Source organism: Callithrix jacchus, chromosome 2, assembly GCF_049354715.1.
Source record: "Callithrix jacchus isolate 240 chromosome 2, calJac240_pri, whole genome shotgun sequence".
In the NCBI taxonomy this organism is placed as follows: Eukaryota; Metazoa; Chordata; class Mammalia; order Primates; family Cebidae; genus Callithrix; species Callithrix jacchus.
In genome coordinates this window covers 132,961,383-132,982,500 of record NC_133503.1, presented here as the reverse complement: position 1 = coordinate 132,982,500, position 21,118 = coordinate 132,961,383, and the positions used below count along the sequence as shown (strand labels likewise).

At 35.5% G+C, this 21,118-nt stretch overlaps 1 protein-coding gene across 6 annotated transcripts in view; it reads right to left on the bottom strand.

Moving 5' to 3' along the window:
- Positions 1–21,118, bottom strand: part of AP3B1 (adaptor related protein complex 3 subunit beta 1) — a 285,752-nt gene that overhangs the window by 61,295 nt on the left and 203,339 nt on the right. The window contains exon 23 of one of the 6 annotated variants that reach the window (XM_017969847.4): positions 16,273–20,660. The exons of 4 other annotated variants lie outside the window; for them this stretch is intronic. In XM_017969847.4, coding sequence (XP_017825336.1) covers positions 20,646–20,660 — 15 coding nt within the window. In that variant the 3' untranslated portion in view covers positions 16,273–20,645. Of the gene's footprint in view, positions 1–16,272; positions 20,661–21,118 lie in introns of those variants that run through there. One more of the 6 variants, XM_017969846.4, reaches the window with a different exon arrangement.

Sequence of the window (21,118 nt, the reverse complement as noted above, 5' to 3'; positions counted from 1 at the left end):
GAAGAAGGTGGGTAATAACAAACTTCACTGAGCTAAAGAAGCATGTTCTAACCCAATGCAAAGAAGCTAAGAGCCATGTAAAACACTATAGGAGCTGTTAACCAAAATAACCAGTTTAGACAGGAACATAAATGACCTGAAGGTGAAAAACACAACATGAGAACTTTATAATGTAACCCACAAGTATCAACAGCCAAACAGACCAACTGGAGGAAAGAATTTCAGAGCTTGAAGACTATCTTGCTGAAATAAGAAAGGCAGACAAAATTAGAGAAAAATGAATGAAAACGAACAAACAAAACCTGTGAGAATCATGGGATTATGTAAAAAGACCTAACCTATAAATGATTGGGGTACCTAAAAGAGATGGGGAGAATGGAACCAAGTTGGAAAGCACACTTCAGGCTATCATCCAGGAGAATTTCCTCAGCCTAGCAACACAGGCCAACATTCAAATTCAGAAATATCCTGAAAATGCCAGTAAAATACTCCATGAGAAGATTGACCACAAGACATATAATCATCAGATTCAACAAAGTTGAAATGAAAGAAAAAGTGTTAAGGGCAGCCAGAGAGAAAGGCCAGATCACCTACAAATGGAGGCCCATTAGACAGCAGACCTCTCAGCAGAAATCCTATAAGCCAGAGGAGATTGGAGGTCAATATTCAACATTGTTAAAGAATTTCCATCCCAGAATTTCACATCTGGCCAAACTAAGCTTCATAAGCAAAGGAGAAATAAAATCCTTTTTAGACAAGCAAGTGCTGAGGGAATTTGTCACCACCAGGCCTGTTTTCCAAGAGCTCCTGAAGGAAGCACTAAATATTGAAAGGAAAAAACTGTTACCAGTCACTACAGAAACATACTGAAGTACACAGACCAATGACACTATGAAGCAACTATATTAGCAAGTCTGCAGAATGACCAACTAGCATCATGATGACAGGATCAAATTCACATATAACAATATTAACCTTAAATGTAAATGGGCTAAGTGCCCCAATTAAAAGACATATAATGGCAAGCTGGAATAAGGAGTCAAGATCCATTGGTGTGCTATATTCAACAGACTCATCTTGTATGCAAAGACACACATGGGCTCAAAATAAAGGGATGGAGGAAACTCTACCAACCAAATGGAAAGCAGAAAAAAGGCAGGGGTTGAAATCCTACTTTCTGACAAAACAGACTTTAAACCAACGAAGATAAACAAAGACAAAGAAGGGCATTACATACTGGTAAAAGGCGCAATTCATCAAGAGCTAAATATCCTAAATATATATGTATCCAACACAGAAGTACCCAGATTCATAAAATAAGTTCTTAGAGACCTACAAAGAGATTTAGACTCCCATTCAATAATAGTGGGAGACTTTAACACTCCACTGTCAATATTAGACAGATCATTGAGACAGGAAATTTTAAAAAATATTCAGAACTTGAACTCAGCTCTGTATCAAATGCATCTGATAGACAGCTACAGAACTCTCCACCCAAAAACAACAGAATATACATTCTTCTCACTGCCACATGGCACTTACTCTAAAATCAATCACACAATTAGAAGTAAAACACTCCTCAGCAAATACAAAAGAGGTAAAATCATAACAGTCTCTCAGTTATCAAATTAGAACTCAAGGTTAAGAAATTCACTCAAAACCACACAACTACATGGAAATTGAACAACCTGCTCCTGAATAACTCCCGGGTAAATAATGAAATTAAGGCAGAAGTCAAGAAGTTCTTTGAAACCAATGAGAACAAAGAGACAATGTAACAGAATCTCTGGGATGCAGCAAAAGCAGTGTTAAGAGGGAAATTTATAGTACTAAAATGCCCATATCAAAAAACTAGAAAGCTCTCAAATTGATACCTTAACATCATAACTAAAACCAACAGTAAACAAACCCCAAACCTAGGAGAAGACAAGAAACAACCCAGATCAGAGTGGAACTGAAAGAGACAGACATGAAAAACCCTTAAAAAAAAAAATCAGTGAATCCACAAGTTGGTTTTCTACAAAAAGATTAATAAAAGAGACCACTATCTAGACCAATAAAGAAGGAAAGAGAGAAGAACCAAATAGATACAATAAAAAATGATAAAGGGGGGCTGGGCGCGGTGGCTCAAGCCTGTAATCCCAGCACTTTGGGAGGCCGAGGCGGGTAGATCATGAGGTCAAGAGATCGAGACCATCCTGGTCAACATGGTGAAACCCCGTCTCTACTAAAAATACAAAAAAAAAATTAGCTGGGCATGGTGGCGCGTGCCTGTAATCCCAGCTACTCGGGAGGCTGAGGCAGGATAATTGCTTGAACCCAGGAGGTGGAGGTTGCAGTGAGCCGAGATCGTGCCATTGCACTCCAGCCTGGGTAACAAGAGCGAAACTCCGTCTCAAAAAAAAAAAAAAAAAAAAATGATAAAGGGGATATTACCACTGACCCCACAGAAATACAAACAACCATCACAGAACACTACAAACACCTCTATGCAAATAAACTAGAAAATCTAGAAGAAATGGGTATATTCCTGGATATATACACCCTACCAAGATTGAACCAGGAAGAAGTTGAATCCCCGAGCAGACCAACAAGTTCTAAAACTGAGGCAGTAATAAATAGCCTACCAACCAAAAAAAGCCCAGGACCAGATGGATTTATAGCTGGATTCTACCGGTAATACAAAGAGGAACTGATATCCTTTTTCTGAAACGATTCCAAACAACTGAAAAGGAGGGACTTCAAACTTATTTTATGAAGCCAGCATCATCCTGATAACAAAACCAGGAAGAGACACAACAAAAAAAGAAAACTTCAGGCCAATATCCCTGATGAATATCAATGCAAAAATCCTCCATAAAATACTGGCAAACCATATCCAGCAGCATGTGAGAAAGCTTTACCCACCATGATCAAAGTCAGCTTCATCCCTGGTATGCATGGCTTGTTCAACATATGCAAATCAATAAACATAATTCATCACATAAATAGAACTAAAGACAAAAACCACATGATTACCTCAATAGATGCAGAAAAGGCCTTCAACAAAATTCAATATCCCTTCATGTTAAAAACTCTCAATAAACTAGGTATTGATAAAACATACCTCAAAATAATTAAGACCTATTTATGGCAAACCCACTGCCAATTATCATACTGAATGGGCAAAAGCTGGGAGCATTCCCCTTGAAAACCAGCACAAAACAAGAATTCCCTCTCTTACCACTTCTATTCAATGTAGTACTGGAAGTCCTGGCCAGGTCAATCAGACAAGAGAAAGAAATAAAGCATACTCAAATAAGAACAGAGGAAGTCACACTGCCTCTGTTTGCAGATGACATGACCTTTTATCTAGAAAACCATCATCTTAGCTCAAAAGCGTCTTAAGCTGATAAGGAACTTTAAAATCAATGTGCAAGAATCACAAGCATTCCTATACACCAACAACAGACAGAGTCAAATCATGAATAAACTTCCATTCACAACTGCTACAAAGAGAATAAAATATCTAGGAATATAGCTAACAAGGGAAGTAAGTGAAGGACCTCTCCAAGAGAACTAGAAACCACTGCTCAAGGAAATCATAGAGGATACAAACAAATGGAAAAACATTCCATGCTCATGGATATGAAGAATCAATATCATGAAAATGGTCATACTGCCAAAAGTAATTTATGGATTCAATGCTATTTCTATTAAATTACCATTGACATTCGTCACAAAATTAGAAAAAAAAAAAAAAAAAAAAAACTACTTTAAAATTCATATGGAACCAAAAAAGAGCCTGTATAGCCAAGACAATCCTCAGCAAAAAGAACACATCTGGAGGTATCACATTACCTGACTTCAAACTATACTACAAGGCTACAGTAACCCAAACAACATGGTACTGATAGAGAAACAGACACTTAGACCAACGGAGCAAAATGGAGAACTCAGAAATCAGACCACACATCTACAACCATTTGATCTTTGACAAACCTGACAAAAACAAGCAATGGGGAAAGGATTCCCTATTTAATAAACAGTGCTGGGAGAACTGGCAAGCCATATGCAGAAAATTAATACTGGACCCCTTCCTTACATTTTATACAAAATTAAAATGGAATGAAAACTTAAATGTGTCTGGGCGTGGTAATCCCAACACTTTGGGAGGTTGAGGCATTGGATCACTGGAGGTCAGGAGTTTGAGATCAGCCTGGCCAACATGGTAAAACCCCATCTCTACTAAAAATACAAAAATTAGCCAGGTATGGTGGTGCATACCTGTAATCCCAGATACTTGGGAGGTTGAGGCAGGAGAATTGCTTGAACCCAGGAGGCAGAGGTTGCAGCGAGCTGAGATCACACTACTGCACTCCAGCCTGGGCAACAGAGTGAGACTCCATCTCAAGGAAAAAAAAAAAAGACTAAAATGTAAAACCCAAAACTGTAAACACCCTAGAAGAAAATCTAGGCAATACCATTCAGGACATAGGCACAGGCAAATATTTTATGATGAAAACGTCAAAAGCAACTATAACAAAAGCAAAAATTGACAAATGGGATCTAACCAAACTAAAGAGCTCCTGCAAAGCAAAAGAAACTATCATCAGAGTGAACAAGCAACCTACAGAGTGGGAGATTTTTGCAATCTATCCATCTGACAAATGTCTAATAGCCAGAATGTAAAAGGAAATTAAACAAATTTATAAGAAAAAGAAACCCATTAAAAAGTGGGCAAAGGACATGAACAGACATTTCTCAAAAGAAGACATTTATGTGGCCAACAAACATGAAAAAAAGCTCAACATCACTGATCATTAAAGAAATACAAAGCAAAACCACAATGAGATACCATCTCACACCAGTTAGAATGGCAATTATTAAAAAGTCAAGAAACAATAGATGCTGGTGAAACTATGTAGAAATTGGAATGCTTTTACACTGTTGGTGGAAATGTAAATTAGTTCAACTATTGTGGAAGACAATGTGGTGATTCCTCAAAGAGCTAGAAGTAGAAATACCACTTGACTCATCAGTTCCATTATTGGGTATATACCCAAAGGAATATAAATCACTCTATTATAAAGATATATGCACATGTATGTTCACTGCAGCACTATTCACAATAGCAAAGACAGAAAATCAACCCAAATGCCCATCTGTGATAGAATTGGATAAAGAAAATGTGGGACATATACTAAATGAAATACTATGCAGCCATAAAAATGAACAAGATTGTGTCCCTGGAGCTGAAAGCTATTATCCTCAGCAAACTAACACAGGAACAGAAAACCAAACACCACTTATATGTTCCCACTTATAAGTGGGAGCTGAACAATGAGAACACATGGACACAGGGAGGGGAACAACACACTGGGGTCTGTTGTGGGGAGTGGGGAGAGGGAGAGTAACAGGATAAATAGCTAATGCATGCTGGGCTTAATACCTAGGTGATGGGTTGATACTGCAGCAAACCACCATAGCACACATTTACCTATGTAACAAACCTGCACAACCGGCACATGTAACCTGAAACTTAAAATAAAATAAAAATAAATAAACATAGAAAACCCAATAGAGTTCTTTAAACTGACAGCAGTGTTAATGGGTTCTATACTATTGATTCTGGAAAATAGGAAGGATGAATTCATTCAAAACATATTTGATGAGCACCTATTATGTATTAAGCACTGGGAATAAAAAAGGTCCTGTCCTATCTTCCAGAAACTCAGATTCCAATATTATTACATCTATATTTCTTACGTAAAAGACAAGGCAACCCTTTCCTATGCTGATGATGTTTACTGAAGCCATCTGAAGTCTCCCCACTTAATTTCTTTAGATTTCTAGAAATTTAGAGTTGGAAGGGACTTTAGAAATAATGTATTCCTGTTCCCTAATTTCATAGATGACAGCCTGAAATGATTTTTTTTTTTTTTTGAGATGGAGTTTTACTTGTTACCCAGGCTGGAGTGCAATGGCGTGATCTCGGCTCACCGCTATCTCGGCTCACTGCAACCTCTGGCTCCCGAGTAGCTGGGACTACAGGCGTGCGCCACCATGCCCAGCTAATTTTTTTGTATTTTTAGTAGAGACAGGGTTTCACCACATTGACCAGGAGGGTCTCGATTTCTTGACCTTGTGATCCACCCACCTTGGCCTCCCAGAGTGCTGGGATTATAGGCGTGACCAACTACGCCCAGCCTAGCCGGAACTGAATTTAAACTCTGATGTACCAGTTTATATTTACAAGATACTGTAGGTCACATATTCTATGAAGCATAAATGTCAAATCTTCAGTGAAAATATGTAAATTAATGAGTTTCTGAAATTATGCATTTAAAAACACATTACGAAAAATTTCAAATGTACATAAGAGCAGAGACACTAATACAATAAAAAACTAGGTACTGAGCACTAAATTTCAAAATTACCAATATTTAGCCAGTCTTAATTTTTTACTCAATTTCTGAATTATTTAAAAGCAAATTCCATGTATTATTTCATCAATAAATATTTTAGTTTGTATATGTAACAGATAAAGATTTTTGAAACAAAACATACAATATTATTATATCTAAAAATGATATGAAACAAAAATTCCTCTAATTTCACCTAAAATACAGTGTTCACATTTCCTTGACTATTTCATGCATGTCTTTTTAGAGCTGAATCAGAATTCAAACATGATGCGTGCATTTGGCTGGTATTACTTTTAAATCTCTCTTAATTTAAGGCATGTATGCCTTTTAAGTTGGAATTTGCTAAAATTTTCTGTTTTCTTTTTTGGGGGGGAGTATTTATTTTTTGTATAGAAGTGTGAAGCAGATCTTCCATATTAACATTTGGAGGGAAAAAGGTCATAAATTCAGTAACAGAACAGCTGCAAATTTAAGGAAATACCCTTACTGATAAACTTAGAAAATATGTATATAATTAAATTTCATGAATGATTTGAGTAACAATGTGTCTGATATATTCTAAGATAAGTGGTTTTTACTTTTCTTTGATATTGGGGTTATACTATCCTTGTTTTTACTCCATACTCTCCTGTCTCTGGTAATAAATTCTTAGTGTTCATTGGATATGTACCCTACAGTTAAATTCATTTTCTCTTCCTTTGAAGAGAAATAAAGTTTTTGTAAAAATCATAACATTTTCCATATTTAGGTCAGGTTTCTTATGTTAAGAGATTTCATACTATTAGAATAAGAATTATTAATTTCCATACCATGCCCTGCCCTGTGTTCAGAAAAAACTTTGGCACTCTTTTTTTTTTTTTTGAGACGGAGTTTTGCTCTTGGTACCCAGGCTGGAGTGCAATGGCACATTCTTGGTTCACCGCAACCTCCGCCTCCTGGTTTCAAACGATTCTCCTGTCTCAGCCTCCCAAGTAGTTGGGATTACAGGCATGTACCACCATGCCCAGCTAATTTTTTTTTTTAATTTAGTAGAGACGGGGTTTCACCATGTTGGCCAGGATGGTCTCGATCTCTTGACCTTGTGATCCACCCGCCTTGGCCTCCCAAAGTGCTGGGATTACAGGCGTGAGCCACTGCGCCCGGCACTCTTTTTAAGGAGAACAGTGATAAAAGAAGTTAACTTGGCTGATATGTAATTAAATAATATATGATATATGACTGACCAATGCATAATCTAAGATACCATAAAGCTTAAAAAATATATTCTTTATTTCAATATCACAATTCAACAGTAGCAACAAAATTTGAAATATAGCAATTCATAGTCACATAAAGTTCCATCAAATTTGTGGGACTATGAACAGCTTTTTAAAATGCATAATTTCAGACTATGAACTGTTTTTTAAAATGCACAATTTCAAAACTCATTTACACATTTTCATGAAGATCTGACGAAACTGCCAGAGAAGATGAATCTTTTAAAAAATTAAAATTTTAAAATAACATTTAAAAAATCATCTTATTTCCTATTGTGGTACATTTAATTATAATAAGTAAAAGCTAAAAATCATAATCTTAGGGAAAAATTGGATAGATTTTCAGTGAATTCTCAGCTCTGAAAGGAGGGAACTCACAGCCAGCGGAACTACTTACCACAAAGGAGGAGGAAGGGAAGACGAAAGGCCCAAGGCTTTCTTTACCTTACCGAAACCCCTTTAATCCTTCAATTTCTTGCAGATTTGTGTGCATGTTTCCTTTTTTTTGGGGTGACCTGGGTTTTTTGCCACAAACAATTGCTAGTTCATTAATAACTATAATTAGCATCTGATCCAGTGGATTTGTCATTGTGAGGAATTTTACTGTAATACTAACAACATTATGAGTACTATCCGCCAGTTAGGACAAACTGGCACATATTTGCTTAAGTCAATTAAAAATATTTTGCAATAAAAAATCTGCAACTAAAAATTAATAACAATCTCATTTTTAAAAGTAGCTCCTTTTAGTAATCTAGGAAAAGGAGAGATGGAAATGGTCTGTTATAACTATGAGTCCCTCAGAAGTAGCATAGAAATAGAAAGATCAAGCAGCAGGATGACATACCTTAAGGTTTAATTTAAAAATTAAAGCAACCTCATACCCAGAGGAGAATTGAATAAAAGAGTAAGATGGGACATGGCTAGGCAATGGAAGCACAAAATACTGTCACACTTTTTAATTTAAAAATGTTTTCAATTTAAGCAGACCCAGGCCAGTGATTTTTCATTATTTTTACCACAGTTCCATGACTACTGACATTTTCATCAGAACAAATAAAGGATACTTCCCAAATTTAAAATGACAAAATTATTTTTAATTTTGACTTACAATTTCTTCCTCTTCTAAACCCAAAGGAATTTGATCTTAGCTGGACTTGTCTCTTAGCTTGGGGCCTGAATATTCAGGCCCCAATATACCTTAACTTTATAAAATGTAAAAAAAAAATTTAAAGATAGTTCTACTATATTAGAAAACCTTCATCGTATACTGTCATTTTTTGAATGAGACCACATATTCATGAAATGTCTGGCATTTAACTTAGTAAATGTACATATTCAACAAAGATGTCCCTCAAAGCAATCTCTCCTTTCACACGACCTTGAAAAAAATCTAGCACTGGGCTTAAGACAGATTGGAAAACAAAACTCAAATCAATTAAAAGAGAGTGAATAGAACTGGTATGGGGGTGGCTGAGGAGGATATATCTAAGACTACATAAGAGAAAATGAAATCCCAAATACAATGCAACTAACTTCAACCACAACAGTTATTATTACACTGTGTAATTATCTTAAAAATCCCAAATACTGCTTTAGTAGATTTCAGATGGAGTGAATCACATACTTCTTCACAAATTATGGTTTGTTTTTTTCTTCTTCTTATCTTAAAACCAACAGGGTAACCTCCATACCAAAAAAAAAAAAAGGCCTGGTAAGTGTCTTCTTTGTTTCCCAACTGAGTTCCTACAACACAAACTGGGTCAGGGACTTATCACTAACTCATGGAGAGTTGTAACTCCATCGGCTGCCAATTTTCAACAATAGCAAAAATCCCTAAGTCTACTTGCTAGCCAATTTTCCATTTTCCTTAGGTAAGAACCAAATAGGACAAATAATAAAAACCACAGAAGCTACATTTGCTTTGTGGGTTTTCTCTGTATGACTCTGGCTGCCCAAATTCAAGTGGATTACAAATGGGGTGGCTTTTTTGTATCCGTCAGCCTGTAAATCCACAAGGAGCTGGGGGCATGAGTACAGGGCTTTTTGGTCATGCTGCCAAACTTAATGTCATCTTTTTGCTGGTCACAGGAAATTCCATGCTAGCTACTAATATTCCAGGCTAGCTTCACCCTGGCACCATCATCAAGTGACAAAGTGATGGTCCTCAATGCCAACTGAAGAAAAGCAAACGGTGAAGAGCACAGACTATGAAAATCATCCTTCTACTTCTTGCCAAAGGAGAAAAGTAGCTCAGGAATCTAAATCTTAAACTGTGTCAGATATTGAAAGTAAATCTTTTCGGTTTTAAGTTAAAATGGTACAGAGGAAAAAAGGTAGAAATGTGTTTAGCAAATATCAAATAATAGTATTTATGTTCATAGCCAGAGGAATAATGACAAATGAAGACAACTATGTTACAAAAATGAGAGCAAAGTATGTAATTACATACTTTGAGGTGATTTTTCTTTATTTTCCCAGTCAATTATAAACTTTCTCAGGGCAAGAAGCTTGCCCATCTTGTTCACCACGATCCATGGCTTCATATTCTGGTCTGAATAAATACTTATTGGATGAATAAAACACTTAATTGGCATATGTGTAGTAAGGAATTTGGCCTCACCTAAAGAGAGCTTAGGACTCTCTCTTAGCTCTTGAGAAGGCACCTCTAAACCCTTGGAATTTCCCCAGTGATAAAAGTGTCTTTGTCATTCATGGTGGGCCCTTTGGGACCACATCTGATAATTTATGGCCCTGAGGTGACTTATGACCCTCAGTGACCCAAGGGCCCTCAGATAGCTTATGCTAAGGAGATAATTCAGGATAGGGCTGGCCAAGCCAGAAAGACCAACGATGTGATTAGTGTATTGGAGCTCTGGGCCACTTATCAGCCTGACCTCCAGAGAGAGGGGAGGGCTGGAGACTGAGTTCAACTACATGGCACGAGTTCAACCATGTGGCAAGAGTTCAAACAATCATGGCTATATGATGAAGCCTCAATAAAAACCCTGGATGTCGAGGTTCAATGAGCTTCCCTGGCTGGCAATACTACATGCACACTGCCAGATTTTCATGCCAGTAGGGTAACCCAAGAGTTTCACATTTGGGACCCTCCCAGAATCTGCCCTAGGTGCGTCTTTGGCTGGTTCTAATTTGTATCATTTTGCTAAAACTATTATCCTAAGCATAGTGCTTTCCTGAGTTCTCTGAGTTGTTTTAGAAAATTATTGAACTGGAGAGTGGTTTTGGGAAACCCATAAAGTTACCCATAAAGAAATCTTGGGCCAACTTAGTCTGGAGGACTGTGTCTTTAACCTTGAGTTTGGGTCCCTTCAAGTGGCATATAACAACAAATTAGGCATTTTTCTGTGTGTTTGTTTCATGGTTTGTTCTTGAAATTCCTTACTATTCCTCAGTATATGACCTTTGCATTTTGAAATGATCACTTTTCTTAATGAGCCTTCCTGTACCATCCCAAACTAAATTCCACTTAGGGTTTGTGATCCCTAAGGATAAAATCCGTTATCTTTATGGTAGCTGTCAGAGCTCCCTCACTAATTTGCCACAAATGGGTTAGAGGTGTGCTGTGATACTGCCCCCAGTGAATCCCCAAGGCCAACTGGGGCCTGTGGTACCTAGAGCTCCTAGACTGGGTGCCTCCAACCTCCTTCAGCATTCTCTGTTTACCCTAAACTGCACTACAGGTACTACCACTTTTCTACATGTACCAGGAGACAAAAAGATTGGAAAACAAGTTAAAGAATCTTGACTACAATTTTCCCATGACAGTGTGTCACCAACGTGCTTCTCAAGTATCAGACCTGGTTATTCTAACTTACATGTGCTACACTTAAGCCCTACAATGAACTCCTGTTTCAGCAATACTCCAGTTCTTTCATATTCCAAGCCTTCAGGTATACTCTTTCCTCTGCCAGGAACGTCATTCTTCTACTCCAGCCATCTAGACAAATTCATTCTTCCAGACTCAGTTCCAAGGTTATATACGTGTATCTTTTCTAAGAGATCTTTGTCACCCAGGAGCACTTGGTGTATTTGTTTCTAGTTCAGCACTTACTATATTAATGATTTGTCTATTTCCCTCAGTAACCTGTGAGTTTCCTGAGAACATGTTCTGACTCACCTCCTTCTGTCACTCCTTTTACTTGGTGTTTTGCTTTGTTGTCTCCTAAGGCGTGATTCCTAGGATTCTATCTTCGGTTGTCTCTTCTCACCCACGTGGTTTCCCTTCTGTTCCTCTACCTTAAACTATTATCCGTAATCTGACGGCTTTATGATGTGTGTGTATGCTCACATGTGTACACATGCTTGTATTCTAATTAGTTGGCCCTGATTTTTCACTAAAATCCAGAATGGATTTTTACCTTCTTATTGTCCACATCTCTAACCTGATGTTCCAAAAGCACCTCAGAATAACATGTTCCAAACAACATTTCAAAGTCATTGTCCTTTCCTCCTCCTTATTTTCTATCTTGGTTAACTGGGTACCACTATCCAGATAATCATTCCAGCAGAAATCACAGTTATCTATTTAAAAGTCACCAAATTCTTCCTTTGTTCTCTTCCTAGCCAATTAATCTTTCACATAACTTCCTAAAATAAAGATCTGATCATTATCAATGACCTGCTCTAAAATCTTCAGAACTCCTTTCAAACTGTTTCACAATATGGCTTTCAATCAGTAGCTAATTCTCTCCCCCAATATATACATTTTGTATGCTAGCTATATCTAGCTACAGAATTTCTCAAAACTATAATATGCATTTTATTTTTTTCTCTTTCATCTGGCCATGCCCTATGCTGAAATACACATCTCCTCTTCTTCCCTGTTGGTAAACTCAATCATTCTTTAAGACCCAACACAAATGTCACTATCCAAGTCTATATTGATAGCCACTCTTTTCAGAATTACTTGCTCTCTTCTCTGTACTCCTATAATAAAGTTCTCTAGTCTGTTTCACTCACTAAACTGTGAGCTCCTTTAGGAAGGGACTATGTTTTATTAACCTATTACCTGTAATTCCTAGAATAGTGACTTAGTCATATTGTGTTCAATATAGCTATCTTTTAAGTAAGTTTAGCCTTTCAGTCTATATGTATGTCAGAATGCAAATATCTAGAGAATCTCACTGATATCTATGAACAACATAAATATTAAGGGAACATGTATTGTTACATGCCTTACGGATTTCAGATATGAGAGCTCTTAGATGCCGGAAATTTTTTTTGGCCAAATCCATGAATACATTGCAAAATGCAATTGGTAAGTAATACAGCTAGTATTTCACTGTTTGAAAGCCAGATCATCTGTGTCTGGGTTTGTCAAAGGCAAATCTTGCTTTAAAACCATGTTAGAATATCATCAGTTCTTCTTACTGAATTTTTTAAAGAAAGGTACCACAATCAAATAGATGGCTAATACAAGTTAAAAATTTTTTTCTGAAATAATATCTTAAGGGTTGAAATACTTCTATTTCACTATAATTTTCTTATATAATTCCTTGAAACAGGAATCTTAAGACATTTTCTTTTTTACAAAAGAATTTTACTGAAATAGAACTCTCATTAATCTGAACTCTAATCGAGAATTTAAGAAAATTAACCACAGAATGAAGGATGGACTAAGTGCGCACCATCTAGGAAGGAAAAGACCTACCAAGGAGTAAATAAGATTTTACAGAACACACAAATGTATTTCATTAATTAAATAATTTTAAGGAGTTTACCACATGTGGTATATACACAGATTGATTTAGTATTTAATTCTAAAGAAAAGAAGAAGGATATGGAAGAAAAGGAATGGAATTTGGAGGCATAAAACTTAGACTCAAGTATTTATTAAGTATACTATTGATAGTTTTATTTTAGTTATACTTTGGATTTTAGTTTATATTTAATGTAGCTCACATTTAGGAAAACCCATATAAAAATAATTCAGGCAAAGAAGTATAAAGAATAAAGTAACAAAAACATGCCTCCACCATTGAGCGTCATAAGTAAAACTTTAAAAATCTGAATGTCAGTCCCAAGTATATCCCTCCCAGATTGCATTCCTCTTTGCTTCTGGCATCAGAGGTAACAAGTATTTGTATTTGATGTTTACCAGTTGGAAGTATGGTTTTAAACATTTTCCATATATGTATGCATCGATCAAATAATTCTACATACTTTTATATTTTCTACAAATGACTTCCTACTATACGTATTCTTCTGTAATGTTTCTATCTATCTATCTATCTATCTATCTATCTATCTATCTGTCTATCTATCTAACTGTTTATCTATTTTTGAGACAGGTCTCACTCTGTTACCCAGGCTGGAGTGCAGTGGTGTAATCCTGGCTCTTGACAACCTCAGCCTCCTAGGCTCAAGTAATCCTCCCATTTCAACCTCTCGAGTAGCTGGAACCACAGGTGCATGCCACCATGTCTCACCAATTTTTGTATTTTTTTGTATAGATGGGCTTTTGTCATGTTGACCAGGCTGGTCTGGAACTCCTGGCCTCAAGCAATCCATCTGCCTCAACCTCCCAAAGTGCTATGATTAGAGGTGTGATCCACTGTGCCCAGACTAACATTTTTTACTACTGCTTTTGAGATTCATCTATGTTTAACATGTATTTCCAGTTCATTCATTTTAACAACTGGCACAGTATTCCATTTTATATGCATGCCATAATTATGTATCTGTTCTAATGATAGATGTAGTTTCCAATTTTTATTTTTTTTGCTCTTATGTGTCAGTGAACATTCTTACGTGCTTTCATATGTAGCCACATGGATTACCGAGTCACAAAGAATATTGAGTAAATATTTCAAATTACTCTCTGAAGTATCAATATGTATGCCCACTAGGTATGCCTCCATTTTTTTTTTTTTTTGGAAACACACTGTTAAAACTTTTTAACTTTTAGAGACGCCTACTTTTCACCACTTTAACTGTCTCTCTCTGATACACTTGTGAGCAGAACTGGTGAAATATCAGGCAAGTAAGTTTTCAGTTGGAGTAAAGGATAGCTTGATCATTTCAAAATACAAATGGAATAGATATTGATTCAGGTGTTGAGTTATTATTGCTACACTTGGGAGTATTATCCAAATACCAATTCCCTCACCTTAAAGAAGAGAATACAAAGAACAAGATGAGAGATGCCCTAACCTGCTGATATTTGGCTTCAGTTCATGGCATGCTAATGTCTTCTTCAGCACAGAATAGGACACAGGGAAGAGACATACTTGGATGCAAGCTGTGCAAATTCCTGCTGAGCCTATTTTTCATAACATTACTTCATTATTTTATAGAAAGTGTGAATTACTGTAACACTATCTCTGGTTGTATTAAAGAGGTATACAGGAAACACAAAAAAGTTTGTTATTAAGGAATGATGTGTACCACTCACTGCTCCTTTTACATTACTTTAGAAATATAACTATTCATGGTTTGTTCCTTAACTCAGTAAGACACTGAAATTTAATTTTCTTTTTTTTTAAGTTCTGAGGAAGAGAAAAATTACGGAATCAGTCCCAAACATTGTAGATCAAACTAAATTTACTTTTAGTACAAATTCTTTAACAAAGAATTTACTGTAATCCCATAACCAACTTTCAGCATTGGCATGCAGTGACTTCTGCCTGATACAGATACTCTCAGTACAAAATACAAAAATGGCCAACTTTGCTGTGTAGACTAAGCAATAATCCTTTCTGTATAAAAAGGGGTTTTTCAGTCCCTGATTCTGCAGATCCTGGTGCTTTCTGAAGACCTTATGTTTTTGTTTCACTGAGTCACTTTTCCTGCATAGTTCTAGTATCTACTTTGAGAGGAGGAAGGGAAAGAAATGGAATAGGTGACATCAACCCTATGTCATTACTGAACATAAAGGCCTTGGAGCCTCTTTACTCTGTCAATCCCAATTTTGACTAAATTGGTCCTCCCTTACCCCATTATCCAGGCTGAGATCCTCAAATCTGAATCTATAACCTGTTGCTAAATCACTATCATACTTGTTCCAGGGCCATAGGACTAGATTTCGAGGTTTTCAGCTATAGAGTAGAATTCAAACATTTTCAGAATCATTATTTCATTTGATTTTCATTAAAAAACAATTAGGTGTTTAGGAAAAGTATTAGTTCCATTTTGTAAATTCGAAAACCGAACTTTACACATGTGGAAGAATTGCTCAAAGTCACAATGATAATAAACACAGCTCAGTCAAGGGTGAACCAGGTCTTCCCGCTGCAGATTCAACGCATTTCACAAATGTTACTTTGTCTTTCTAAATGAGTTCTTAGCATTTTAAGGTGGAACTCTAAAGGTGTATTTCCACAGAAATCCTCTGACTTGTGATTAGGTATTAAAGAACCATAGATACTATACCTCCATTATGGTATTATGGCATTTGGGGATCGCCCTGGGAAACCGAGGAAGGTCAGACTCTGATTTTTCCATAGAAACATAATCTTAAATAGTAAGAGAATAAATTAATTTACTTTCTTACATAACTAGTTTGAGAAGAAACAAAAAATGCAAAGGATGAGTCAAGGTTTCATGCTGATGTTCACCAGTTAAAGCAGAACATACACTAAAGTAGGTAACTTTAACTGTTTTATTCACTTTAATATTTTTGTTACGCAAATATACAAAGTAATTTAAAGCACAACAGATTAAAGTTTCACTCAAGATGTCTAATACCAGAGGTGAACAAGTTATTCTCATTTCACATTTATTCTTATACACAAAATTGTCTTTTTCCCCCATTCGTTTTTCATCCCTGAAAGAAGCCTAACATTTTAAGGACTAATGTTCATATGTTTGCAGGGCTTGATTTAAACTGATGACCTAATAATATTCCAGTGGAAAAAAAATTCACTAAGTTAACCAGTTTGTTCACTGAAATACTACAGCAGGAACTAAAATGTTCCCTCAATGGAGCTATCTGTGGGGGCCAATGGCCAGCCTCCGGCAAGACTGCAAGATGCTGTGTTTATATATTATATTTATCAAAGAGTTTAAAAAACTAAAGCCTTTCCTTATAATGATAGTATTTGTCAGGCATTATTTTTTTTAAATCACTATATTCCAAATATATAATTCAAAGGAATAGAAACAAATAGTGACTTTTATAATTAGAAAAATATTTGGTGTGAAAAAGCAATTTTTCTTTGGGTTTTGTTGTAAATATTTTGTTAATGGAAAAGAATCTAATATACACAAGGAAAACAAATAACATTTAATAGAATAAATAAAAATTAGGGATGGAATAGAAAGTCATCATATAAACTAAAAAAAAGTTTCATCTCTTTATTTTAACAAACTTATTCAAATCATCCCAGTGAAATTAATTTCATTACTTTGAAATTTCATCTTAGGTTCATATACACTTAGAATAATAGAGTTAAAAGGAAACATGGAAATCTGCCTTGCTATCATTTCATAATTGAAAAAAAACAAAGAATTTGCTCAATACCACTAACTAGTTAGTAGTGGAGATCTAGAAAGACAGATATCAGATGGGTCAATAAAAAGAAATCTGGCCAAGTGTGGTGGCTCACTTGAGCTGAGGAGCTTGAGACCAGCCTGGGTAACATGGTGAAACCCCATCTCTACCAACAAAAATGAAAAAATTAGCCAACAAAACTGGCTATTCCTATCAACAAAAATATAAAAATTAGAGTGTGGTGGCAGGCAGCTGTAATCCTAGCTACTTAGGAGACTGAGGTAAGAGGATGGCTTGAACCCAGGAAGCAGAGGTTGCAGTGAGCTAAGATGGCACCACTATACTCCAGCCTGGGTGACAGAACCAGACCCTGTCAAAAAAAAAAAAAAAGAAAAGAAAAGAAAAAATAAGAAAGAGAAAAGGAAAGGGAAAAGGAAAAGGAAAGGAAAAAGACCCAAACAAATAAAAAGGAATCCCTGTCATTCATATATGTGCTTTCCATTTCTATTTTAAAAGTATTGCTTTTTGGGTAGTAGATGTATTATATCTTGATCAAAGAAAATCTGGATAATAATTAAAAATATATATAAGAAAATTAAATATAAAACATACATAATCTCATAATTCAGAAGAGCTCTTAAAATTATGATGCAGTTTTTTTCTACTCTTTCAATTTCCCTGTATTCAAAAACAGTACAATTTTACAAAATTGAGATAATATACATAACATTTTGTATCCCTTTTTCCACTTTTGAGTATACCATATTTTATCTTAATAAAATACGTAATAAAAACATCTTAATAATTATATAAAATTCCTTAAATTGTTTTTGCCATACTTTTTGTAACCATCGCCACTATCACTAGACATTTAGGTTATACAAACCATGCATATAAATCTTTATAATTCTAATTATTTCCTTAGAAGAAGAATCTAGACATGAGACTACCTGGTCAAGAGGTAAAAATATTTTGATGGCTCTTTATACTGATGGCCCAACTGGCATCCAGAATGATGTACTAATTTATACTCTTACCATTGGAGTAGTGTATAATGCCTGCTTCATTGCACACCTCAGCAAAAACAGATGTTGGTTTTCGTAATTTCTGCTAATGTTACAGGCAAGATAGTTCTTTAAATCTACATTTATTCATTACTACCACTGAACCTTTTTCACATATTATCATCTATATATCATATTTCATATATTATATATTTCATATATTATCATCTATATCCTCTTCTGTGAACAATGTGTTTATATCATCTGTCCACTTAAAAATGTTTTGCTGAAGTACAATATACATAAGACACATATCTTAAGTGCAAAGTTCAGTGATTTTTTCATAAACAATATACCCATGTAACAGCCCCCAGATCAAGACAGAACATTATCAGCACCCCAGAAGCTACCCTTGTATTTCCTTATAAGCACTAATTCTAAGATTAATCATTATTCTGATTTGTAATATCATAAATTAATTTTTCCTGTTTTTACCCTTTTACCCACTTTTATAGTAATAATTTATTTTAAAAATTGTTTATTATAAAACATTTAAACATTACAGAAAAATACCAAAACAATCAACAAGTCATTCCCAAACCATGCCACCTAAAGTAACTGTCAACCATGGTGAACATGACATTTCTGTAACCACTGACAGACAGATATGTAAACAGACACATTATCCTTTAGAATGGGACTACAATCTTACTTTGAAGAAAAAGAAATGGAATTAAAACAAAAAAATAAAAAGCCCTCCAAAACATCAGATAAATGTTCTTTGAGTGTATACAAATCATTAAGAGTTTTACATGTCAGTAAAAACAAAAACGAAAGTGGTTTCAATTTTGCATATTACTGAGTGCTTTCCTATATTGAAAAATTAAAATAATTACCATGCATCCTGTCATCTTTCCCCACCTTCTAGTTTCGGTTTATTATTTTTATCATTTATACTCAATTATATGACTGCAATTTTTATAGCTACTGATTCTACTATTTTGAATCACCCTTTCATTGGTTTCAACAATCAGCAGTATCCCCACTCTTTTTTCTTTAAAGTAGAATCCATAGTTATTTTCATGTTTCAGCATATCTATGTACAGCCTTAATAGTAAGAAGAAAACAGTTTTCATTTCCTTTATAAAGTTGCGCTAATGATGTACATGTAATGAAAATGGTAACAGGAAATATTTAGTTATTACTACGTAACAGGTACTGTTATAAACATTTCATGTTTGTTAATCATTTAATACCAACAACAACTCTATGAGGTAGATCATCTTTATTTCACAGAAGAAAAAATGAAGGCACTGAGAACTGAGTGGTAAAATGACTTGCCAACATCTCTAATTTGTAAAGTACAGAACTCTGATTTGAACACAGGTGGTCTAAATCAAGAGTCTGTGCTTTTCACCAGTACATAATGCTTTCACGTTTGCAGTTAGAACACGACTGGAGGGAGGGACAGTAAAGGATGCCACACTGGCTTTAAGGAGTGAAGGTCAGGAAACCTAGATGTTCTGTAATGAACAGGGCAGAGCCCAACGATATAGACTGTACCACGTCCCTCACAAAAGCTCTGTTTCCTACTATGAAAAAAATGAAACTATTAACATTCAAATGTCTTGTTAGACATTCGTGAGTTGAAAACATGCTTAAAATTACTTGACCCTACAACATTTCATATAAAACACAAAGTTTTTTTCCTTTGGCAACATTTTTAAAGTCTCAGTTTTCTAGGGATGCAATTACTTTGGTGCAGAAAAACTATTCAGTGTTTGGAAAATTATGTCACTGATGGTAATACCACAACCCATAGATTTGAGTTGCCAAATAACACACCTCTATCAATCTGCACGCATAGCTCTCACATTCATGAGTTCTATATATGAGTGCCAGCATCATTTAACTACTTCTTCTAGTGTACTCATGGTCAAGCATTTGCAGATCATTGAAAATATTAGTTTATTATATATTACTTTTATTTTTCTATTAAACTAGGACATGTTGACTTTAACATTATAGATGTACTCTATCATCTATGAACTTCATTTCAGGATCCAAAAAACTCCTAGATTTGTTGAGATATCACAGCATTATATCGGAGTTGTAGTTCTTGAGGGTTTTTCTTTATTTTCCTCTGATGTCTTCCATCTACTTCTTTCCAAATTCAGACCCACAATGAGGAAGCTTAAACTCTGGTTGATTCATCTTCTTTTCTCAGTACTGTTATGAGGGCTGGATGTGCTATTAGGAGCCATGCCATTCTGCACTAGAATATTCAGTTTATCTCTACATGTTCCAATTTTCAAAGTTCTAGCATTTTTTTTGTTTAAGGTTTTATTCCTGTCCTTATTTTGTTGTCGCTGGTGAACTTCTGGTTGCCATTCTTTTTAGCGCTACATGTTTGATCATTTTGGAGATGAGTGTTGTGGTCCTGCTTCACTCAGTCATGTCAACTGGAGGTCATTTTTTGCCCAACTTTAGATGGAGTGCTTTTCTTTCCTTTGAAGAGACCATCTCAATAAATATTTTCCTTAGTATAAAAAGGTGAGTCTGTCAATTACTTTGTGATGAATGAAAATTTACTACAAGCTTTCCTAATCTCAACTGCTTTCTTCCTATAGTTAATAAAGTAGAAGAGTCTACTCAGGGTCCATTATCACATATCATATCACTTTGGAGAATATTTGTTAATATTTACTGAGTGATGACAATGTGCCAGTCTCTGTTCCAAGAGCTTTGCATATATTATTTCATTAATCTCATAACAATCCTATGAGGTAGATATTATTCTCATAGGAAAATGAGGTGTAAGAGTATGAATTTGCCCACAGTCACATAGCTATTAAGTAGCAAAGCAGGGGTTTACACCCTGGACATCTGATATCACAGCCCAAGTTATTATTTATTTACTACCTTACAGCCAACCAAGGTTTTAGGGGCCTCCTGTTCCACTCAAGGAACTAACTGCTTCACTATTGATTTTTTGAT